The sequence below is a fragment of the Schistosoma mansoni genome, chromosome 6 (genome assembly GCF_000237925.1).
Source record: "Schistosoma mansoni strain Puerto Rico chromosome 6, complete genome".
NCBI classification, from domain to species: domain Eukaryota; kingdom Metazoa; phylum Platyhelminthes; class Trematoda; order Strigeidida; family Schistosomatidae; genus Schistosoma; species Schistosoma mansoni.
The window spans coordinates 19340084-19362394 of record NC_031500.1 but is presented as its reverse complement, the minus strand read 5'-3'; the positions used below and the strand labels follow the sequence as shown (position 1 = coordinate 19362394).

The 22311-nt window shown below is 37.3% G+C and overlaps 2 protein-coding genes across 2 annotated transcripts; one reads left to right on the top strand and one right to left on the bottom strand.

Moving 5' to 3' along the window:
* The first annotated feature begins 429 nt into the window (after positions 1 to 429).
* Smp_077670 (hypothetical protein) lies at positions 430 to 10621 on the top strand. Its single transcript, XM_018798524.1, has 6 exons — positions 430 to 774; positions 819 to 995; positions 2433 to 2795; positions 4694 to 4959; positions 8358 to 8528; positions 10416 to 10621. The coding sequence occupies exons 1-5, from the start codon at positions 520 to 522 to the stop codon at positions 8392 to 8394; spliced, it is 1098 nt and encodes a 365-aa protein (XP_018653457.1). The 5' UTR covers positions 430 to 519; the 3' UTR covers positions 8395 to 8528; positions 10416 to 10621.
* Positions 10622 to 15594: 4973 nt separating this feature from the next.
* Smp_164060 (hypothetical protein) lies at positions 15595 to 19005 on the bottom strand (the record flags this gene model as incomplete). Its single annotated transcript, XM_018798523.1, has 2 exons — positions 15595 to 15843; positions 18796 to 19005. The coding sequence occupies 2 exons, from the start codon at positions 19003 to 19005 to the stop codon at positions 15595 to 15597; spliced, it is 459 nt and encodes a 152-aa protein (XP_018653456.1).
* Positions 19006 to 22311: the final 3306 nt, after the last annotated feature.

Here is a 22311-nt window from a genome sequence, read left to right as displayed (position 1 = left end):
AATGTACATGTTGTCAGAGTTTTATAACTACTAGTAATTTGAAAAATATTTTATCATTGCGTAACAAAACTAGACTTTATAGACCCCGCCTTATGCTATTCTTTGCTAAGGGAAATGATACTTCTCAACTGCTTTAGTCAAGGTATGCACAGTAAAGTCTGTAAGCTGACAGAATTAACCATCTCACCGCCACGGCGTTGAGGATCTTGTGATGGGATTTACTCGTATAGCTAGAGGATTTGCTCATTAGTTTTTACTAGGCATCAGCAAAGTTCAGTCTTTTTACCACTATTACTCTCCTAGAATAAGTACTTAGACTACAAATTCACCCACTCATGATTACTTTGGTCGTACAGTTGTTTTTCTGTGTAGTTATATGAAATTTCTGTTGTCTCGTTTAAATCATATGACTCACTTTTTTGTAACCTAGTTAATTCAGTTTGTATCAAATACATAATTACCAAGTACGCAAAATTCAGTACTGGACGCTGTTTATATGTTTCTCAATCAAAAGCTAAAATGAAAAAATATGTATTTTCATTCGCTGCATCTGAATTTGTAAATTTTCGTTGGATTGAATTCAAGTCTTTGGCTGAAATGGAACAACTTAGTTATTCTGTTAGTGAATCCAAAGATGATTGGTTGAGACCATTTGTTGTGATCGAAATGGAAAATGATGATTCTGTTTTGTCAATTATTAAACGCAGCGTTTTAATCAAGTCTGCTTTTCATTTATGGTGTGATGCAGCAACCTTATCAGAATTAATTGAACAGGTAAGTTGTGTTGAAATACCTCTGATCTATATTTATTTAAATAGGTTGCCAATCTTCCTAGTGAGTTGGTAGATCCTTATTTAAATGGTTGTGACACTTTCAAAATAGTCTTAAGTTCTGCACATAAGAAGCTCAAACAAGAGGAGAAAATACCTATAATAGAGACTATTCTTGATGCCCATAAGAGAATCGACGCTCAAGTTTCTTTATCATCACCAGATGTGAGTAGTTTGTAAGTTATTGTTCATAGTTTTCATGCTTGGTGTTCCATAAGTATCTTTTCCTAGTTATTTTTACTTTAAATCTAGGTGAATGAAACTGTTACGTGGTCTTACAGTCTAAGAGCTACAAAAATTCATAACCATACTGTTGCTTTGTGTATCTGTTTATCGAGCAATAATGTCTCTTAAATTTTCCAACATTAGGCAACCTCGACAGCCTCATCTAATCTCAAAGTAAACACTTTTCTAAAGTATTACTAGATATTCCTTATTTTGCGCTTTCGTTATTTCTTCAAACAAAGTGCACCTTATTCATTGTTGTTATTGACTGACAACTCATCGCTCGATATTCTCTGACCGTTACACAGTACCGTAAAAAGACTATAAAAACACTGTTATATCCTAGTGAAGATTAAACTATGAGTAACGTCTGAGAACTTTATGAACTAATATTATACATATACTTTTATTATATAACTGTTAAGAAACTAAACTACATATATTTATATTCTTCTTATCATAAGCTTTTATTTGATCTATTGGCTACTGTTATGTGATCTACTATTCTCAAGTTATTCCCAATCTATTAGTGTGGTGCATATGTATCTGGTGTATCTAGTACCAATATTTATGTGTTCGAACAAATGAAAATAAATAATCTACTAGTCAATTTCTCGCAACCACAGTCACTTTCTGGCTTGATGTTGTGCAAATATTATTTCCTATTTTATGGTGTGAGGTGGTGTGATTTTGCTTATATATAGACCAAGTATGTTTGAAATATATGATTCGATATAACAGGCTGATATTCGCGTTCTGAACTGAATCGGCTGGGTTAGGCGAAAAGCTGCTATCTCAAGGACCAATAAGAACTCTAGACTGCTCGTACTGGTTTGTGCGTCATTGGCCCGGTCAATGAGTTGGTGACTCTAACCGACAATCGTATCGCGTGATATATTGACAGGACACAAAGGCCACAAGTTATAACAAACACCTACTTAACTGATTAGCAGTGTCGCTAAAGTAATGACCAATTAGATAATTATCTCAAAGACTAGGTTTCTAAATCACTAAAGATTGTGTGTTTTTCAGACACGATTGATAAATAACAGCGTCGTTACAGCATATTGTCAATTTGACTGCATCTAAGAAATTCACACCGGCCATTCATTCGTCAACGAGAGATGGGTTTCATGAAAGAGTCAGTGTGTAAATAAGTTGGTAATATGTTAATTAGCACCATCCACAAGAGACTTTTTGGGTTATTCGGACTTTAAAATGTAGGTTTAAACTCATCTTTTACCCGATATTCAATCCACTTGCATATGTTTTACAGTAGTTAAGTTGTTTGTGGCTAGTGAATTCCCAATCACTACCAATAATCTAGGCTGTTCACACATCTATCTTTTGAATTCTTTTTTTTCATTATGGTTCTAGCATCAAATCAACATTCTACTAGAATACACCCCTAAGAACCTTGGAAAGAATACAGTTAGCTCTGGGGGTCATTTGTGTCGACTTTTATATGGACGGTTGATTGGAGGCAGTATAAGGAGAATTATGATGAACGACTATCGTCTATCAGAAAGAGCTCACTTAGGCAATACAACTATGAATGTGACATTAGCAGCAATAATGGCTAATGTGGGGCTTTGTCGAAAATCGTCTTTCGTTTGGGATCCTTTTATTGGTACCGGAAGTACAGTAATAGCAGCTTCTGTATGGGGCTCATTCGGTGGTGGTTCAGATATAGATTATTCTGTACTTCATGGAATAGGAATGTCTCCAAAAGCTGGTCAGGTGGGTTATTTTTATTTACTACATATTGTTTTCTGTACTATACTTACTTACACCTGTTATCCCTCGTGGAGGAGCATAGGCCGCACACCGGCATTCTCCACACAATCCTGTCCTGGGCAATCCTTTCCAGTTTTTCCCAGTTGCTATTCATCCTTTTTATATCTGCTTCTGTTCCCCGGCATAATGTGTTCTTTGGCCTTCCTCTTTTCCGCTTCCCTTGCTTTCCTCGTGATGTAGTTTGGTGATTTCCTCAATGTATGTCCAATCCAATTCTAACGTCTTTTCCTAATTTCATCTTCAGTTGGAAGCTGGTTTGTCCTCTCCCACAATAGGCTGTTGATGATAGTATCCGGCCGATGAATGTTGAGTATTTTGCATAAACAACTGTTTATAAATACTTCTACCTTCTTGAAGATGGATGTAGTAGTTCTCCACGTTTCAGCTCCGTACAGTGGGACTGTCTTGACGTTTGTATTGAAGATTCTCACTTTGAAATTAATTGACAGTTGTTTCGAGTTCCATATGTTCTTCAATTGTAGGAATGCGGTCCTTGCTTTGCCGATCCTCGCCTTTACATCTACATCCGATCCTCCGTGTTTATTGATGATGCTTCCCAAGTACTTGAATGTTTCTACACCTTTCAGAGTTTCTCCATCAAGTGTGACTGGGTTGGTGTTCTCTGTGTTGTATTCGAGAATCTAGCTTTTTCCTTTGTGTATGTTGAGGCCTGTTGTTGTAGAGGCTGCTGCTACATTTGTTGTCTTCGTCTGTAGTTGTTCGTGTGTATGAGATAGGAGGGCTAAATCATCTGCGAAGTCCAAATCATCTAATTGATTTTGAGAAGTCCATTGTATTCCGTATTTCCCCTCAGATGTTGAGGTCTTCATAATCCAGTCAATCTGCAGAAGAAAGAGGAAGGGGGAGAGTAAGTGGCCTTGTCTGACTCTGGTCCTTACTGGAATTGCGTCTGTCAGCTGTCCTCCATGCACAACTCTGCACTGACCAAGTCTCTTAAACCCCGACTTCCCACTAACAAGATGACACCACTAGTTTTGTTAATTGTCCCCTGAAAACAGTACTTCTGATGCAACCTGTACAGTTCATACTACGAATTTATCTTCGAACTTCTAATTAGCTATGTTTGTTTTCACTGCTACTTACATAATATTCATTGAATTATATAATCATATAGAAATCGTGGGTCGCTTGTATCGACCACCATGCCCAAATAGGAACTACAGTCAAATGAAGTTAACCTTCTCCGTCTTGCGCACTGATGAAAATGGGAGTCAACGCAACTACTTTTGGTTGGGAGGTTTGTGGAGGCTTTTATTTATGGATGCTAACAGGGAAACCAAGGTGCTCATAACAGTTGTTTCATTTTAGCATATAACTTACCATTAATCGTGTACCCACCAATGCTAATGGGTCTTAATTGAATCTTCACTGTTCTTGTAAGAATTTGTGGTTCGTAAATGTTAGTCATCTGGATAATAAGGCAATTAATCACCAACAGCATTGAGTGATTAAATTCCAACTAATTTATCCAAAGGTTACAAGCTCTCCGCCAAACATGGAGGGCGTAAAGTCCGAATCATACCGAGATCGTGTGCACAGGTTGCTGAGGAATCACATACATGGATAAGGTAGCCTTCCGATGCTCTCTAGTTTTCAATGGTTCCGTAACTAATACCAGTTCTTGGAAAAAAAAACTATCGTTTGGTTCATTTAATCAAATATTTATGATACATTAATAAATCTACCACTCAATATATATATCGTCTGTGTACCACTTGTTTCTTTTAAACCAGTAATTACGTCTGAATGATTTTCTTTATATGTTCAGGTAGATTTCGAAAATTTCCTATATCTAATAACATACCCATTTTTCTTAATAGGAAAAACGATGTGGTGAAACATTACGATCGAATTATGAACAATACAAATTGGAATCACGTTATTTAGACGTTATGGTCGCTGATATAGTATCATTACGCAAATTTTTACGTATTCCTCATGGTGGTTTATTCGATGCAATAATAACTGATCCACCATATGGATTTCGTGAACGTAGTTGTAAAGTTTCTGATCAACCAGTTGAACGTAAACCTACTCTTGTCACTAAACATCGTTTAGCTGAAATTATGGGCAACATGCATATTGGGTACGTTTAAAATTCATACTTATCAGTAGTCTATCTAGCGAGTAGTAAATTTTCTGTGACAACGCTTTCATTTAAAGCATATCAATCTTTAACGGAAAACTTAAAACGTCATAATCACACAAGTCACTCCATTTGTGTGTGGGCTATGATACTGACCAGGTGCTCAGAACGAAGCAGGTGGTTTTCTTAAAAGGTCACACCCGAAGCCTTCGACCTAAAGGTCTAATCCACAAGGCAGTGGAGCAACTTCAGGAGATGCAGTCCTATGGTGGCCGGTGACTAAAACTTGGTTCATAAGCCATTTGTTCCATTAGGATACTAGAGTGCATGTGCACCGTTGGTTTGGAATCAGGATTTCCCAACTACCTTAGGTGGATCTTCCGTGTCCACTAACCTGATTAAAGCGCCGGACATTCGCTTTTCGTCCTCTCAGTTTCGTAAACAACAGTAGTGCCGCGATAAGGCAGTGAGTAGGACTTCCCTGTCGGTGGTTGTATACATGTAGTCATATGAGAGCGCTTCGAGAGGGAGATGACTCTCCCCGTCCTCGGTCGTACCAGTTTCTTTTGGGGACAGATTTCTATTATTTGTCATTAATTCATAAAGCATTTATTCTTTTACTAATTCACTAGTTAGTTATACTTGGAAACTCTATTTCTCTCATATCATTTGAGATTACAAATCGTTCATTTAATTTGAAATAGATATACGTGAGTGTCATTAAATGACTCTCATCATTCTTGATTAAAATCATCTGTAATATTATTAATGTAATCCATGATAGACGTTGTTATAACTTGTGACCGAGTGGATGGCTTGTTAGGGTATAACGTAATGAGACCGCCAATCAGAGAGCAGCGAATTATTGATTGGAACAGTGATACACAGTAACTGTATGAGCAGTCTAGAGTACTTGTCGGTCCTGCTTTTTGCCTAGCCCAGCCAGTTAAGTCCAGAACACCAATAACAGCCTCTGCAATATGAATCATTTATTTCAAACATACTGGGTTTATATACCAAACAAGCAGACCACATCGTACCATTAAATAGAAAATAACATTTGTACATGATTCAGCCAAATGTGGCTGTGAATAGAGGGAACAGTAATTAATAGACTGGGTATAAATCCAGAATTGTAAATCGTACATTAATAGCTTCTCTGTTGAACGTCGCTCCGTTTTACTTCTCTTCGCTTTCTCCACTTTATTTCCCTGATTGTCTATCTGGATTAATGAGTGTATGAAATATACGTATTCAAAATTCATTCTCGTATATGGCTTATTTTATTCCGTTATTCTCTAACGACAATTATATACGAAGGTAGTGAGGATGTCTATTCCGGTGACAATCAACATACGATTTAACTGGAGTCAGATATAGCGCCACTAAAATATCTTCGTATTGACAAATATTTCTATTTCAAATCCATAAGACGAGCTTGAATTCTCCATGATATCCAATGTTTCCACTTAATGCAATGGATTTAAATTATAAGACAACTTTGAAATGTTCATTGCAAAACACAGTTAGAAGTTACATGGAAATATGACTTGTTGACTTTTATGGTTGCTTCAACAAGTAGCATGTTGAATGTAAATTGACAATTCCCGAAAGTGAACTGGTTGATTTCTTTATACAGTAGCATGTATTTTGAACTTGATTATTTCAACAAACGCAACTTTATGAAGTATTATGATGTAACTTATAAATCAATATGTTTATCACATTTCACAATAATGAATTGTTTTACATTCTAATGCCAACAAAAAAATGTTTCCTATATTCAACAATATGAATTTATGTTGTCTACAACAGTCCTGGAGTAACAATTTACATTTAGAGGGGGAGAAACGCCTCCAGATTCCCTGGTACGGCCGAGAGTGGGGAGAGTCCGCTTTCCCTCTCCAAATGCTCTCACATGGCCACGCGTATATAGCCACTGACAAGGAAGTCCAACTCATTGCCTTCTCGTGGCGGGGGTGTTGTTTACGAAATTGAAAGGACGAAAAGCGAATGTCCGACGCTTTGACCGAGTTGGTGGACACGGCGAGTCCATGTAGGGGAGTTGGAAAACCCTCATTCCAAACCAATGTTGTACATGGGTTCCAGTTTCATGATGGAACAAATGGCGTATGAATCAACCGTCGATCACCGGCTACCATGGGACTGCATCTCCTCACGATGCTCCACTTCTGACTAGTGTAACATACTACTTATCTACCACCATAAGTAGCATGCACCACAATAGTAGTATTATCCAAACTTGTTAGAGTTCTTCGTCTTTGCACTTATAAAGTCAATAGATTTACTACACATTTGCAAACTCAAACTTCAGGTTATTTATCTCTATCTTTTTATTAAACCTTACATATTAGTCAATGGTATTGTCAATATTTAGCATTGTTTTGTACTTGTACAGTGATGAAAATCGCAATGGGAATAAAGATGAAGTTGATGGGGAATCTTTAGTTCTGGTACCACATGACTTACCACACTTTCCACACAAAGTCAGTGAACCTTTTGTACATATATGTCTTATTATTCACTTAACGTTTAAACTGGAATTTCATCTGTATTTAAGTTTCACTGTCTGTACAGTTTGTTTTCTTCAATATTATCAATGAAAAGTTAAATTGGTTGTTTGTCACACAATCCTGCGCTACAACACACCCGTAGAAATTAGTAGAAATAAAACTGTTTACTGAATATAAATAAGTAGTATAAAACAATAAATAAAAGTTTAAGGGAAGAGAATAAGGACAGAGAGCGTAAACAAATCTAACTTCGATAAAACCTTAATTATGAACCAGATAAAACATCAATATTACGAAATGCTTAGTTAGCCTGCAATTTTCTGTCTGCTGAATAAAAATAAAGCTTAAATGTTGTGCTACAGTTATCTTTTGTATTTATTATTATTTATTTATTTAAACACATAAACATTGATACAAGGTGGCACCAAATAGATATGCGTCACATAAATCATTCAACTTGTGTATGGGCTGGGATACTGCTCGGGTGAATGACATGGCTCAAAATCGTTTGCAATGGTGAAGGTGTATCCGCTCTTTGTGTTCTACCGAATTCTAATCTTCTGAATTCCTCATGCCCCTATCCTTTTACTCTTTCCACATTTATTTCACTGTATTTTACTCCTTGGATAACATCTTCAAACCCTAATCTTTCCGATTACTGCTTACACTCTTACTACTTCTACCACTATGGGATTTGAATCGACAACTGCATCTCTGTGTTAATGTGGTATGGCAACTCGAACTGATGTACGTACGTACGTACGAAGTTCTACGTTGTGATTGACTGACTATTCGGCTGCCCAGACCGAAGTAGGTATAAAACAATTGGATAATTTTGTTGTTCATATTTGTCTATTTATGCAGGAAGTATATCCAGTTAATAAAATCTATAAAGATCTAATGGAATTAGCAGCTGATCTATTATATCCTAATGGACGTTTAGTATTTTGGGTACCAGTATTACGATCAGAATTTATTGGTGTAAAATCTTTACCTCATCATCTTAATTTTCGTTTACTTGCAGCTTGTGAACAGGTAAGTAAAGTATTTATTGTGAAAAAATTCATGAATCCATCTGAGCTAGGCCATCATTGAGAAACATGAAGCACTAGATGGACATTTCATCCTAGTATAAAACTGCATATCCACGATCACGCACATGGTTCTCAAACCCAGGACATTCGGTCTCACGCGCCGTCCAGTGCTTCTAGGTTTTCATGGGTGATCTAGCTTAGATTGACTCACAAATTCAACTGTTATAATCAGATTAACAATACATTATTCCACCTTATTTATTTGAACTTTTGAATATTCTCCGTTTATGCTATGCGAATTACATAATGACTTGAAATCTCATTACTTATGAAACTGGGAATTTCAAGTTGTAGTGAATAACTTCTGTATTGTGTTTAATTCGCGAATTCAAACTTTCCAAGACCTCAATCTATTCTACAGTAGTAATCTAATTTCCATAGAAGTCATCGATTGCTAGCGAGTTTTGTCCATATTCTTCACTAAACTAACACAACTATATTCATTTAGTATTGTTTGTTTGAATCTTTTCATTGATGTTTTAGAACTGCAACTGGTCAGTCTCTAATTGGCATATGTGCGTATTGCCTCGATATAGCCTTAATTCACAAGCATAGTAAGATGACGAGTCCCAACTAGGACGAAACGCGCGTCCTGGATTCCACTGCTAGCCACTATCCATCTTTGCATATCATAACTAAGTTCATAATAAGTATTCCTTTTTGTTATATGCCAACGTGTCAAGAGTTTCATGAATTAATATGAGCCACATCTTCAAAGTAAATAAATAAACGGATTAAATAGTACAGAGGAAACCTGCTAACAACTAAACTCCTTGCTTCAATTATAGTACACTAGTACATCGTTTGTACTATGATCTATCGTCTCTCAAACTGGATACATATGTACTACTAACAATGAACAATGTTATGTTCATCTTCTTGCTATTGATTACCTTGATTGTAATTCATAGAATGCTTGTAGTTTCTGTACACAAAGGCAAGGCTATTCATAGCTACGCACAACTTTGAGCTTTCAGGACTTTCTGGAACCAAACTAAACAAAGTAGATATATAGATAAATATCCGCCCCCAAATGCCCTGGTACGGCCGAGAGTGGGGAGAGTCCGCTCTCCCTCTCGAAATGCTCTCACATGGCCGCGCGAATATATAGCCTCTGCTGGAGAAGTCCTACTCACTGCCTTCTCGTGCCATTACTGTTGTTTACGAAATTGAGAGGACGAAAAGCTCATTCCCGGCGCTCTAACCGGGTTGGTGGACACAGAAAGTGCGCCTAGGGTGGTTGGAAAACCCTGGTTCCAAATCAACGGTGCACATGGGCTCCAGTATCCTGAAGGAACAAATGGCGTATGAATCAATCGTTGGTCACCGTCTACCATGGGACTGCATCCCCTTACGTTGCTCCACTGCCTTGTGAGTCAGACCTTTATGTCGAAAGCTCCGAGCATGGTCCCCTAAGAAAACCACCTGCTTCAGTTTTGGCACCTGGGTATTATCACAGCTCTCATACAAATTAAATGAGATTTGTGTGGCGCATATTTATCTGGTGCTTCATTGTACCAATATTTATGTGTTTAAATAAATAAAAGATAAATATCCAGTCAAAAACGTCATACTTGGCTCGAAGCCTTCTAGACGTTTTAGAGAAGCTTTTACTCAACGCTGATCGGATAAAGCGTCTCCAACAGTTTTATGAGCTCGTATAAACTTTCCTGAAGTATATTTTGGAACACCCCAACTTCAAATATATCAAAGTTTATTTCTGAACTCAATATTATTCACTCATTGGCTTATGCATAACTATGTAATGGTTCCTAGTTTTGTTACTTTATTCATATTGTTCTTTTTTTTCTTTCAAATATCCATATAGACTTTAAATACTCGCACCTCTAGGTATTTGGTAGTAATGGTAAAGTTGGATACTAATCAACAATTAAATGTCTCATCCAATGAAAATGACGATTTAATATTTCCAGCTGTTTATGCCAAATAATGATAATTTTTTAATAAACCAATTATGTTTCTATCCCTTATATTTCTCCAGTTGTAAATTATCATTGATTTTTGTATATTTTGAATATCATTAACATTTTTTATGAACATTGGATTGTCATCAATATTCTTATTTAACTATTTACTTAAAACACATAAATATTGGTACAAGGGGGGCACCAGATATATATGCGCCGCACAAAATTCATTTGATTTGTGGCCCCCAAATGCAGGGGTGTTGTTCACAAAATGCAAATGTCCGGCGCTCTTTTATATAAACTGAATTTACTCAGGTCAATATCAAATAACCATCCTGTCACATGTGATTAAGCTATTTTACTGCGAATTTAGTCGTCAATCAGCTACATCGTAGGACATACATGCATCAGTTCAAGTTGCCGCATCCCATTAGCACAACAAGATGAACACCAGATTCATGGAAGTAGTTACTTTAATGGCAAGTAATATATAAAAGAAAGATTTTGCATAAGGATATAATGCAGGAAGGAATTAGTTGATAGAAAGAAAGACAAAGCAATTTTAAGCGCATAGTTTAAAGGAAGGCAAAAAGTGTATACACCTACGCCATTGTGATCGATTCAAAGCCATGCCAAACAGAGTATTCATCCATTGTTTTCATTAGTCGCGTAGACCCCAAACAAATAGTCTGAATCTGCCAACATGGCTCAGATTAGAAGTTAGTGACTTCAAGTTCTGATGCTACGCTTTGGTTTGGCCGCCCCTAACTCTCTTCCAACCGTCCCCTACACTAGTCAGCATAGCGTGTCGTGGTAATCGGTGTTCAGGCATACGTAACACGTAGCCCAACCATCTCAGTCGATGAAGATTCATGACCTTATCAACTGATTTACCATCATTTCCTAATACCCTGCGTCTAACCTCACTATTACTTACCCGGTGGTCTCAGCAGATGTGAGCAATATTTCTAAGGCATCTGTGCTCAAATACTAGTAACTTACGGGTATCTTCTGCTGTAAATGGTCACGTTTCTCAGCAGTAAAGCAAGACAGAACGAACTGCTGCGCAATATACTTGTCCCTTAATTGAAAGACGGATATCTCATCTTCATCATATGTGACGTAAGTTGGCAAAAGCCAAACGAGTTTTTTGAATCCGTGCTGAGATTTCGTCAGACACCAACCGATTGGGGCTGATCAAACTTCCAAGTAAATTTCTCAATGCAATCGACTACTTCAGTCCCTATCCTTAGTTGAGGTGTTGACGCAGGCCACTCCTGCATTTTATCAGCGTCTTCACCAAACAGGACTATGTCATCTGCGTATCCTAAGTACATCTGTGGAACTCCTGGTAGGTCAATTCCAGTGAATTCAGGATCACTATCTTTGAAGACCTCTAGATTTAATCCATCTGTTCTCTCTCCTATAAGATTAGCTATAGCTCTCTGAACTTCAATGTTCCATTCAGGCTGTTTGGAAATGCTGGTAGTTGTAAAGGAGCTCAAGGTCGTCTGAATTGCTCCGCTTATGATCCTAAACGTCCAAACTGATAGCTGACAAGAGTGCCAGCTTTTCCTATAAACGTCTGACTTACACTTGATTTTAAAATTTGTTTCATTATCAGTCTGGAAAGCTGTCTGTTGTTAACTACAGCCATAAGCTTTTCAATCTCTTTTGCTTTAGTTGCCCACCACTGATCACGGTCGTTCCGTAGACTTTTGGTTCGCCTAGATTTGTTATGTTTCCGTTCTTCATCGTGTTCAGAAACTGATGGGGTGAGTTTACGAAAGTCTATCAGTGTAATACATGTAGCAGAAATCCATTAGCTCAAATCACTAATAGTTGTCGGTGCTGTTTTTACAGTTGTTCGTAAATCTTTTCAAGCAATATCTGGGTAGGCCTCGTTTTCAGAATCGCCTAAGTGTGACTTCAGTTTTTCCTGGAATTTACCTCTGGCTTTCTCGTCAAAAAGTGCAGCTCTGATGGGTCTTCTTAATGTGGCTTTTCTGAGTCCAGTGTGGTGCAAGCAAAAGCGTACTCGTATTAGAGCATGATCAGAGTCTAAACATGTACTCCAGAACGATAGGCAGTCTATCGAATCTCCCCAACGATGATTGATGGCAATGTGGTCTGTTTCAGTCCATTGTCGTTTTGGTGTAGGGGGTCGCCATGTTACACGATGTCTCTCCTTATGCTTAAAATTAGTGCCTATTAGAAATAAACGAATATCTAAGCACAGTTGCAGCAGACGGCTACCTTTGTCTGCTCGCCGAGCCGGAATACCAAAATACCCACCTAAATGTCTTTCTGTATGATTTGAGCTACCTACTCGGGCATTGAATTTACGTGCTACGAGTACTATGTCTGAGTGTTTAGCTTTCTGAGAATTTTCAGAAAGGTTTCTGTAAGATCAACCTTTCACTTTATCTGGGTTGCAGTCAGTGGGAGCGTAGGCAGAAACAGCGAAAAGGCAACGACATGTGTCCCTATCCTTTCGTAACCGTTCAGCCGAACAACAGGCTACTGTTAACAGGGACCCATTCCAAAAGCGTTTGTTATGCCCTCATACTATGTGTTATGCTTACACATACCAGTTCATAGGAACTTGCCATCAGGTTGCCAAATGAACGGAAAGAATATCTCGTTGACTCCACATTTTGGCTAGGTGAGGTCAAGTGGATGACCACACTAGGATCCTGTGTGTTTCGGAGACACAGCATACATCAATGTTACGAGATTCCGGGGTTTTAGCCAAGGAAGCCTGTTGGCCGATTTCACATAGGGTGCGAAAATTGAAGGCTTCAATGTATATTCTGGGACAGTGTTTCGCGTACTAGAATCGTTGGCCATGGGGACACTTGATGAAGAATTATAGATTTGATGGTCGATGTAGGATGAATAACAATCATTTGATAATGAATACAGTGGTCTTGAGTGCTGTTATAGGTATGAGGGCAGTTATCACTTCTCGGTTGCCCACACCGCGAAAGGGTACTTCTAGAGGTAGCTGAAAAGGATATTGGGTTCGGGGTAATTTTAGTGACCTTAGAATCTGACCGCAATGCCCAAGGATCAATTACTTGAAGTCAGTCACACACGACCTTTCTGTGAGTAATTTTCGCGTTAGCTCCGTACTTGTTGAAACCTTACTGCGTAGGAAATAAGGCAAGGTGTGCATTCTTATGGTCGGCATTTTATAACCCCACCCTTCTTTGTGGGAAGGCACCATCGCTGTTATGCTGATTGTCTGAAAAAGTGGTGAGAGTCAGTTCTGTCTCTTGAAATGTTCCCGCATGGACACGCGTATATAGCCACTGACAGGGAAGTCCTACTCACTGCCTTCACTCGGCATTACTGTTGTTTACGAAATTGAGAGAACGAAAAGCGATTGTCCGGCGTTTTAATCAGGTTAATGGACACGGAGGATCTACCTAAGGTGGTTGGGAAACCCTTATTCCAAACCATGGACTCCAGGATCCTGAAGGAACAAATGGCGTATGAACCTAATGTTGGCCACTGGCCATCATGGGACTGCATCTCCTAGCATTGCTCCACTGCCTTGTGAGTCAGACCTTTGGGTCAAAGACTCCAGGTGTGGCCCCCTAAGGAAGTCACCTGCTTCAGTTTGGGCACCCGGGCAGTATCACAGACCTCATACAGATCAAATGAGATTTGTGCGGCGCATATGTATTCGGTGCCCCTTTGTACCAATATTTATGTGTTTAAACAAATAAAAAGTACTTTAAAAGAGAAAAAATACCCAAATATTTTATTGAAGATCATATTTACATGAACCTTAAATGATAATAATCATCATTAGTTCTGTACAAATCACCAAGAAAGTATATAAATAGAAAGAGTTTGAGAAAGTATTAACCATTGAGTATCAATAATATAATATTATTATTAGTATACATAGAATATTATTTTAATAAAGAAATAAGTTTCTCTTCATATTCCGATGGGATATCAATTGAAGTTATTGGTTCTATTGATTTCTGATATTCAACTAACAATTTTTGTTTTCGTGACTATAAAATGGGGAACATTGACAAGTAGAAATACACATACAAACACAAATAATGAATAAAATGTATTTTTATGGTTTGCAATACAATTGAGCAGACATATATTTAACATTTATATGCTGAGCTTCCAAGCCCCCAAATGCCCTGGTTCGGCCGAGAGTGGAGAGAGTCCGCTCTACCTCTCCAAATTCTCTTACATGGTCACGCGTATACAGCCTCTGTCAGGCAAGTACTTCTCTCAGCATCAATGTTGTTTACGGAATGCGAATGTTCGGTGCTTTAACCGGGTTGGTGGACACAAAATATGCACCTAGGGGAGTTGGAAGACCCCCTTCCAAACCAATGGTTCACATGGGCTCCAGTATCCCGAGGGAGCAAATGGCGTATGAATCAATCGTTGGTCACCGGCTACCAAAGGATTGCATCTACTCACGATGCTCCATTGCCTTGTGGATCAGATCTTTAGGTAAAAGGCTCCGGGTATGGCCCCCTAAGTAAACCACATGCTTGGGTCTGGGCACCTGGGCAGTATTTCATCCCTCACACAAATCGGATGAGATTTGTGCGGCGCATATATATCTGGTGTTTCCTTGTACCCATACTTATTTGTTTAAGTAAATCAATCTAATAGTTATTGATAGTTAAATGCTAGTGCGTTCCGAACGCATGAAACAATGACTAAAATTGAGATCGGGAAGTTACTGTTCTACCAGTCCATTCAACATTCTAGTAAAACTGAATTACAAGTTGTCTACATGATGTTGTGCCTTCGACAGCTATATCTTCTATGCCTAATCTTTTCTGCTACAGGTGAAACTGTTACTACTTCTACTTCTATTGGATCTCAATGTGTTTATATATTGTGACAGATTAAACGGATGCACATATATGTCGAGTTCTACGTTGCCTATGAATTAATGACTGAACAGTCTAACCATACTTCAAAAATGTGAAGTTTAAAATAATAATAAAAAGTATAGCTCACATTATTCTACTATAATCTCTTCTAGTCAACATATTATGAAAACCATAGCTTTGGCAAAAAAAGTCGTTAAGAAAGTACAATCTTCATACACATATATACCTTTAAAACTGATGGTGCAATATCGCTAATTTCTCTGTTCCTGGATATTGATAATAAAGAATGACAACTATCCGTATAATCTTTATTCTTATCTGTAGAATCAAATGTTGACGCTTGCTGATGAAATTCAGGTCTGATAGTCTTAGCACATGGTAAATTACTATCAGTTGGTGTGATCACACATAGTGGAATCTTTTCATTGAATACATTTTGGACCTAAATATTTAAAAAGAAAAAAAAAGAACACTAAGGGGAATATCATACTGCTTGTGTGATTTGTGCTACTGATGTTGACAGATATAAGTAGTATGTACCACCAATCGAAAGTGAAATGCCTGGAGGTAGAACGTTAAGACGAACAAGGAAAAAGAATGAGAATATTGAAGTCTGAGATGATTGACTGATGTTTGCAAAAGGAACAGTCAAGTTTGAGACAACTGATTGACATTTTGCTGACATTTACTGTATGGTTCTTAGATTTTACCAAGAGATTCTGTAATTTTTTGTTGAAATACCTTTGATTGTCCCCACTTGTGTTCTTGTTCACTATAATTCTAATAATTTTACATCAATAGGATGGAAGAAGAGCGCAAGAAGCTTAATGATTGGATACATATACGATATTTCAAATGAGGTTAATTTACAAACAATTATCGACGATATTTTAATCAACTTACCATCACATTTCGAGAATTCACGTTTTACAAAACGAAATTTAATTAAGTAAACGTCAGTCAGTGGTCTTGAGTGCTGTTAGAGGTGGGAGGGCAGTTATCACTTCCCGGTTGCCCACACCGTGGAAGGGTTCTTCTAGAGGTACCTGAAAAGGAAATTGGGTTAGAAGTTGTCTTAATGACCTGAGAGCGTGACCGCAGTGCCCATGGGACAACTGCTTGAGGTCAGTCACACACGACGTGAGATAGTACGTCTTAGGAAGTGTGTACAGTTCATTTTTCAGCCCTGAAAATTTTAAAGGTGAACAAGCTAATCGAAATTATACTTTACATGTAAAAATAACTTTTCCTATCCGAATGGCATTATCTTTTACTCTTACGCAATTACTATACGTTGCCAACTAATCGCTTGATTGTCCTTTATCACTATAATCATTACTGTTTAATGCGACGTAGGAATATTAGCAAACAACCTCAACTTTATATGGTAATTTCATCCTTCACTGGTCGTCTTTATTCTTACAATCAGTCATCGCCTAACACTAACATTATTAAGTCAAAAATTCTGTTTTGAAACATCGCTATAGTTAGTATTATGTAGTAAATCTTAAAATCTACATAAAAGGGTGGAGCTGCAATAAATGGCAATACGAGAAAAATAATTTCCTCGCCTAGTTAGTATTACCAGTATATTTACTGTCTGAACAATATACTGTAGATTACATTTGTTTGGATAACATTTCGTCACATAAGATACACTTGCAAAGGTCTGATCGGATTACTATTACGTGAGTGGGGGAATAATTGAACAATTCAAAAGTAAGTGATCAAATTACCCACATAGAATTTAGGTTTCACGAGGACACTCCTCTGTATAAAGTCAGTAACTAATTGTTATCTTTTATCTAACCCGAAATCTGTATTTTTGTACTCGCGAGCGTTTCCATTTTCGGTCATTATTATTATTATTTAAAGACATAAATATTGATACAAGGGGGCACAAGATATATAGTCAGTCAGTCACAACGTAGAACTTAGTACGTACGTACATCAGTTCGAGTTGCCATACCACAATAGCACAGAGAGGAAGTTGTCGATTCAAATCCCATGGTGGTAGAAGTAGTAAGAGATATATATGCGCCACACAAATATCATTTGATTTGTGTGAGGGCTGTGACACTGCCCGGGTGCCCAAACCGAAGCAGGTGGTTTTCTTAGGGGGCCACACTCAGAGCCTTTGACCTAAAGGTCTGATCTACAAGGCAGTGGAGCATCGTAAGGAGATGCAGTCCAATGGTAGCCGTTGACCAGCAGCAGGTTCATTCGTTCCATCAGAATATTGGAGCCCATATGCACCATTGGTTTGGAATCAGGGTTTTCCAACTCCCCTAGATGGACCCTCCGTGTCCACCAACCCGGTTAAAGCGCCGGACATTCGCTTTTCGTCCTCTCAATTTCGTAAACAACAGTAATGCCACGAGAAGGCAGTGAGTAGGACTTCCCTGGCAGAGGCTATATGCGCGTGGCCATGTGAGAGCAATTCGATAGGTAGAGCGGACTCTCCACACTCTCGGTCTTACCAGGGCATTAAACTAGACTAATAAAAGAAAATACTGACCTTAAAATCTTACACTGAGCGTAGTTGGCACATATCACCCTTACCGTATTCATAAGGAATTGATGCAAAAAAACATATCGACCTTAATAGTGTCAACTTCACAACCTGTTCAAACGAGAACCTGGAGAAAATTCTAGTAGTTGCAATAAAACAGAAAAATAAACTACATTTGATAATCTTCATTATCCAACATTTTATATTGAAGTTATATTATTAAACAGACATTCAGTCAATTTAGATAATTTCCATCGTAAAAATGTTAGGTAATCAAAGATTTTAGGGTATGAAAATAAGCATATTACGATGATGTGAAATGTAATTCTTTTAAAGTAAACTTATAATTCATCATTTCCACTATAAACTGAGACATGTAAGGATGGAAAATATACAATTTCTACAACTTTTCAGCACGCCATGATAGGGTTGAGTTTCCCAACATCTGTTATGCAATTTTATAGTATCAACACTAAAATTAAGTACGAAACAAACTATAATAAATTAGCAGAAATAAATCTGCCAACCTCTAGGTTAAATAACGAAAACCAGACTACGAACGTTGATTAAACCCGATTTCTTCGGGTTTTCATTGTTTTAAATAGCATAAAAGCGTCAGGTCGAAACAAAATCAAATGGAATTAGGTTAATGGACGATACATAGTCAGAAAGGGTGAGGAGTGAGTGAATTTATGTTATTGTTGATAATATCTGTAGCTAACATTAATTAATATATTCAGCTACTAGCATCTGAGTTTATGAAATTATCGTGGAACTACATCTCATTTATTAGCGTTAGTTTTAGTTTGCGTCAATAGGTATCAATTAAGTACACTATTAACTCGTGATTTTGAAACGATCGTATCCCAGGATTAAACTCACCTCAAGAGAAGTGATTTGTAAGGATTCTTGGGAATTAGGGCCATCAGATAGGGACGGAGTACCACGATGCAAGGTCATGTAACTTTCGTTGTGTTGTATTGACTGGTAAGATGTTTTTGGTTTTACATGTTTGGCATCAAAAACCCTTGACCGTACCTGGGGAGTTAGACGAAATAATCCAGCTAAATAACCAGGACCTTTAAGGGCCATCTCCCGATCTAATGATTTCTGAATATGATTGACACAGTTCAGAACGTCGAGAGGGCACTTTTTGTTTTCATGGCTCTTTATATATAATATATTATAAGCCGTCATTTGTGCACTATCAAACAGAAAAACAAGATTATTAAATATGAAACTATAGAGAATGGAACTGCATCGTACTATATATATATATATATATGACACCTTGTACCAATATTTATGTGTTTAAATAGATAAATAAAAACAAAGAATACGACGCAAGTTCATGTCAGTCAGTTACAACGTAGAACTTCGTACGTACGTACATCAGTTCGAGTTGCCATACCACATTAGCACAGAGAGGAAGTTGTCGATTCAAATCCCATATTCGTAGAAGTAGTAACAGTATAAGTATTATGTGAATGATAAGGGTTTGAAGATGTTATTGAAGGAGTATAATACGGTGAAATAAATTTGGAAAGAGAAAAAGGATACGGATATGAAGAATTCAGAAGATTAGAATTTGGTAGAACACACAAAATAGTCTAGTTAATAAACCAGGACGATTCAGAAGCTTTTCACAAAATAATGGTTTCTCAATATGAATGACAGTCCAAAACACTGAAAGGACAGTACGTTTACTTCTCTATATAATCCTCTATATTTAATTGATGAGTAGTCATTAATTGTGTACCAACACAAAAGAAAATAAAACTGATACATATGCAACTACAAAAAACAAAATAGCATCGTTTAAGACTCTTAGAATGTGGTTAATGAAAGTTATGTTACTTAGGTTACAGAGCTGCTTTGGATATATACTTAACACTTAGCGACTCTTGGTTTTTATTTCCAACAAATGAACCAAAAATCAACTGCGAAGTGCTCGAAAACAAGTATGACTGGTCATTTGGTTACTGAATCCTTAAGCGATCTGATGTTTAATGGATAATGAGTTGTGTTTTACCTGATAAATTGGCATGTGACTCTATTCTAAACTCCTGAGAAATTATTCAACTCAGTCTCAAGCATCAGACGGATGAATATTCGTAACAATTAAATGACTTTTTTGTTAATGCTTACTGGTTTGTATAGTAAATGGGGATTTAAAGAACTAAACCAACAACCCTAAACATCATATATCAAGAAGGCAAGTTATTTTGTCTCAAGTTTACATTGTAAGACATTCAAGCTCAATTTGGAACCTGAAAGAGAATGGGAACGCCTTTCAATGTCTACCACAGCGACTTGTCTTTCGCATTATATCCCCCATGACGTTACTTATCGTGACAGAATATTCCAGTGTTTCTGTCAAAGACCAAGCTGATCAAATATTAAGATTCCCGTAAGGATTTTTACAAGCAATAAATCGAACTAGCGTGATGCTTAACAACCAGGTTACCTTGTAAAGTTTAAGCTGTACAATAAATTAAAAATTTAAATGACAGTGTATGTAAGTGTATAGCTGATAAAAACAAGTAGTTATTAAAACGTGAAAACATAAATTGGTAAGTGTAACTCCACACTCTTTTATCCCCACCTATTGTCCAAGAAAGAATAAGGGATTTCTGTATATTTTTGTTATTACATGACTTTTTCTTGAAATATTCTACAATACAGACTGTAAATATGGGAGTTAAAATGGTGTTTTATATAATTCAGGTACATACTGCGAAATCTGATTAGGTAGTCAATGATTTATAGAAACACTTCCGAACTACGTGACTTTAAAACACAGAAAACCACCTCATCCTGCTTATTTAGTATCAACTAGGGCTATTTCAAGTAAGCATTAAATCCATTATCAGAGTGCATGAGACTTTTCTCCACCGCCTGCAACAATAGTTGACTTCATATGGCCTATATTGGATTTTGACACAAAATTTGTTCATATGTACGGTTATATGGGGTCCTTGTATTTAATTTGACGTGAGTTAGCAACTCAAACCATAAGTTCACACATTTATAACATTATTTTGAACATTAAAATTGATTGAATCTATGCAAAGCCACTTTATTATTCTTCATATATCATCTATAAATTATGGTATTTCCACAGTTTCCTAACTATATGTACTATTGTAATCAACCAACCAATAATATTTACACAAATGTTATCTGTCTGAACGTTACCAAAGCTACGGAAACCGAGACCGAGTCGAGCGCTAAAAGCACAGCCGTTGAAAAAAGTGTCTTAAAAGTGTTCAATCAATACCGAGACAAACAAACAAATACTGCCAGACATATAGTTGTTAAAAAGATGAAATTACGTTCATAAATGCACGGAACAAGAGTAATTCAGACTCATTACCAAGTTTTGGGGTACTTAAAGGGCTAAGCCCCAATAAAAATTCTGTCGGCTTGGTAGATAAATAGACCAGTCTTAGGTCGTAAAATACGGGAGATATAACGCATCTCCATTTTTTTACATGCTTTTAGGAATGCTTATCTGACGCGTTTTACCTATAAGCCTAAGCTGTTAGGTATTCAGTTTCCACTAGTGAACCTATTTAGAATGTAGGCAAACAACCGACTATTCAAGGAAAGGGAAATTAACTCATTCTCTCAGATTACACAATAGTTTCGTCAAGTCCAGTGGAAATCGGTACTGACATATCCACTGTTTTAAATTTATTTAGATGACTTCCCTCAATTTCTTTGTCCTGGATCATTAAATATTGTTGACATTATCAAGCTTAGGAGAAAAGTTTACAACCTGGATAATATGATTCAGTATCGAAGTTGAGTGAAAATAGTTGTGTTATTTTCAACACTTCAAAGCTCGAGGTATTCCCCTTCAACGTCTTGAGAACCACACAGAAACCTAGAAGCGCCGCGAGTTGAAGAACAGGGCATCTTGGCACCCTATGGTCCCAAATCATACACCAACTCTGGCAAAATGCTTCCACAGAAAATGTGTTGGTGGTAACTTTAATAAACATCTTCGGCCATTTTCGAAGAAAGGCTTTCCATCTTATATTTGACCAGTTATGCTCGGTTCCATTTACAGTATGGAAACATAATATTTACTTCCTCACTCTAGAGAGATTCAGGTTTACATACTGAGCAAAGAAAACCGACAGCTTGTGTTAGCCTTTTTTTGGTAAGCTTTTGTGAGATTATAGCCTTCTTTTTTATTGAGTCAGTCGATGTTATGGACACCACTTCTTAGGATAAATGTTTCCAAGTCTTGACGACTTGGCTGTTATACTAGCCCCATATGTCCTTTGATTCGTCCTGATTTGGTGCGAAGAAAGAAAGGGAATATGTCAGATCCAGTATTATTTAAGCTACGCTTTGTACTCTAACGAATATGACCAAGCTGGTTTCTAA

Bases quoted from the DNA above. Each gene is read 5' to 3' on its own strand.
- Smp_077670 (XM_018798524.1), top strand. From the start codon at position 520: ATGAAAAAATATGTATTTTCATTCGCTGCATCTGAATTTGTAAATTTT. The intron at 2,796-4,693 runs GTGGGTTATTTT...TTTTCTTAATAG, and splicing joins TGTCTCCAAAAGCTGGTCAG to GAAAAACGATGTGGTGAAAC. The intron at 4,960-8,357 runs GTACGTTTAAAA...CTATTTATGCAG, and splicing joins ATGGGCAACATGCATATTGG to GAAGTATATCCAGTTAATAA.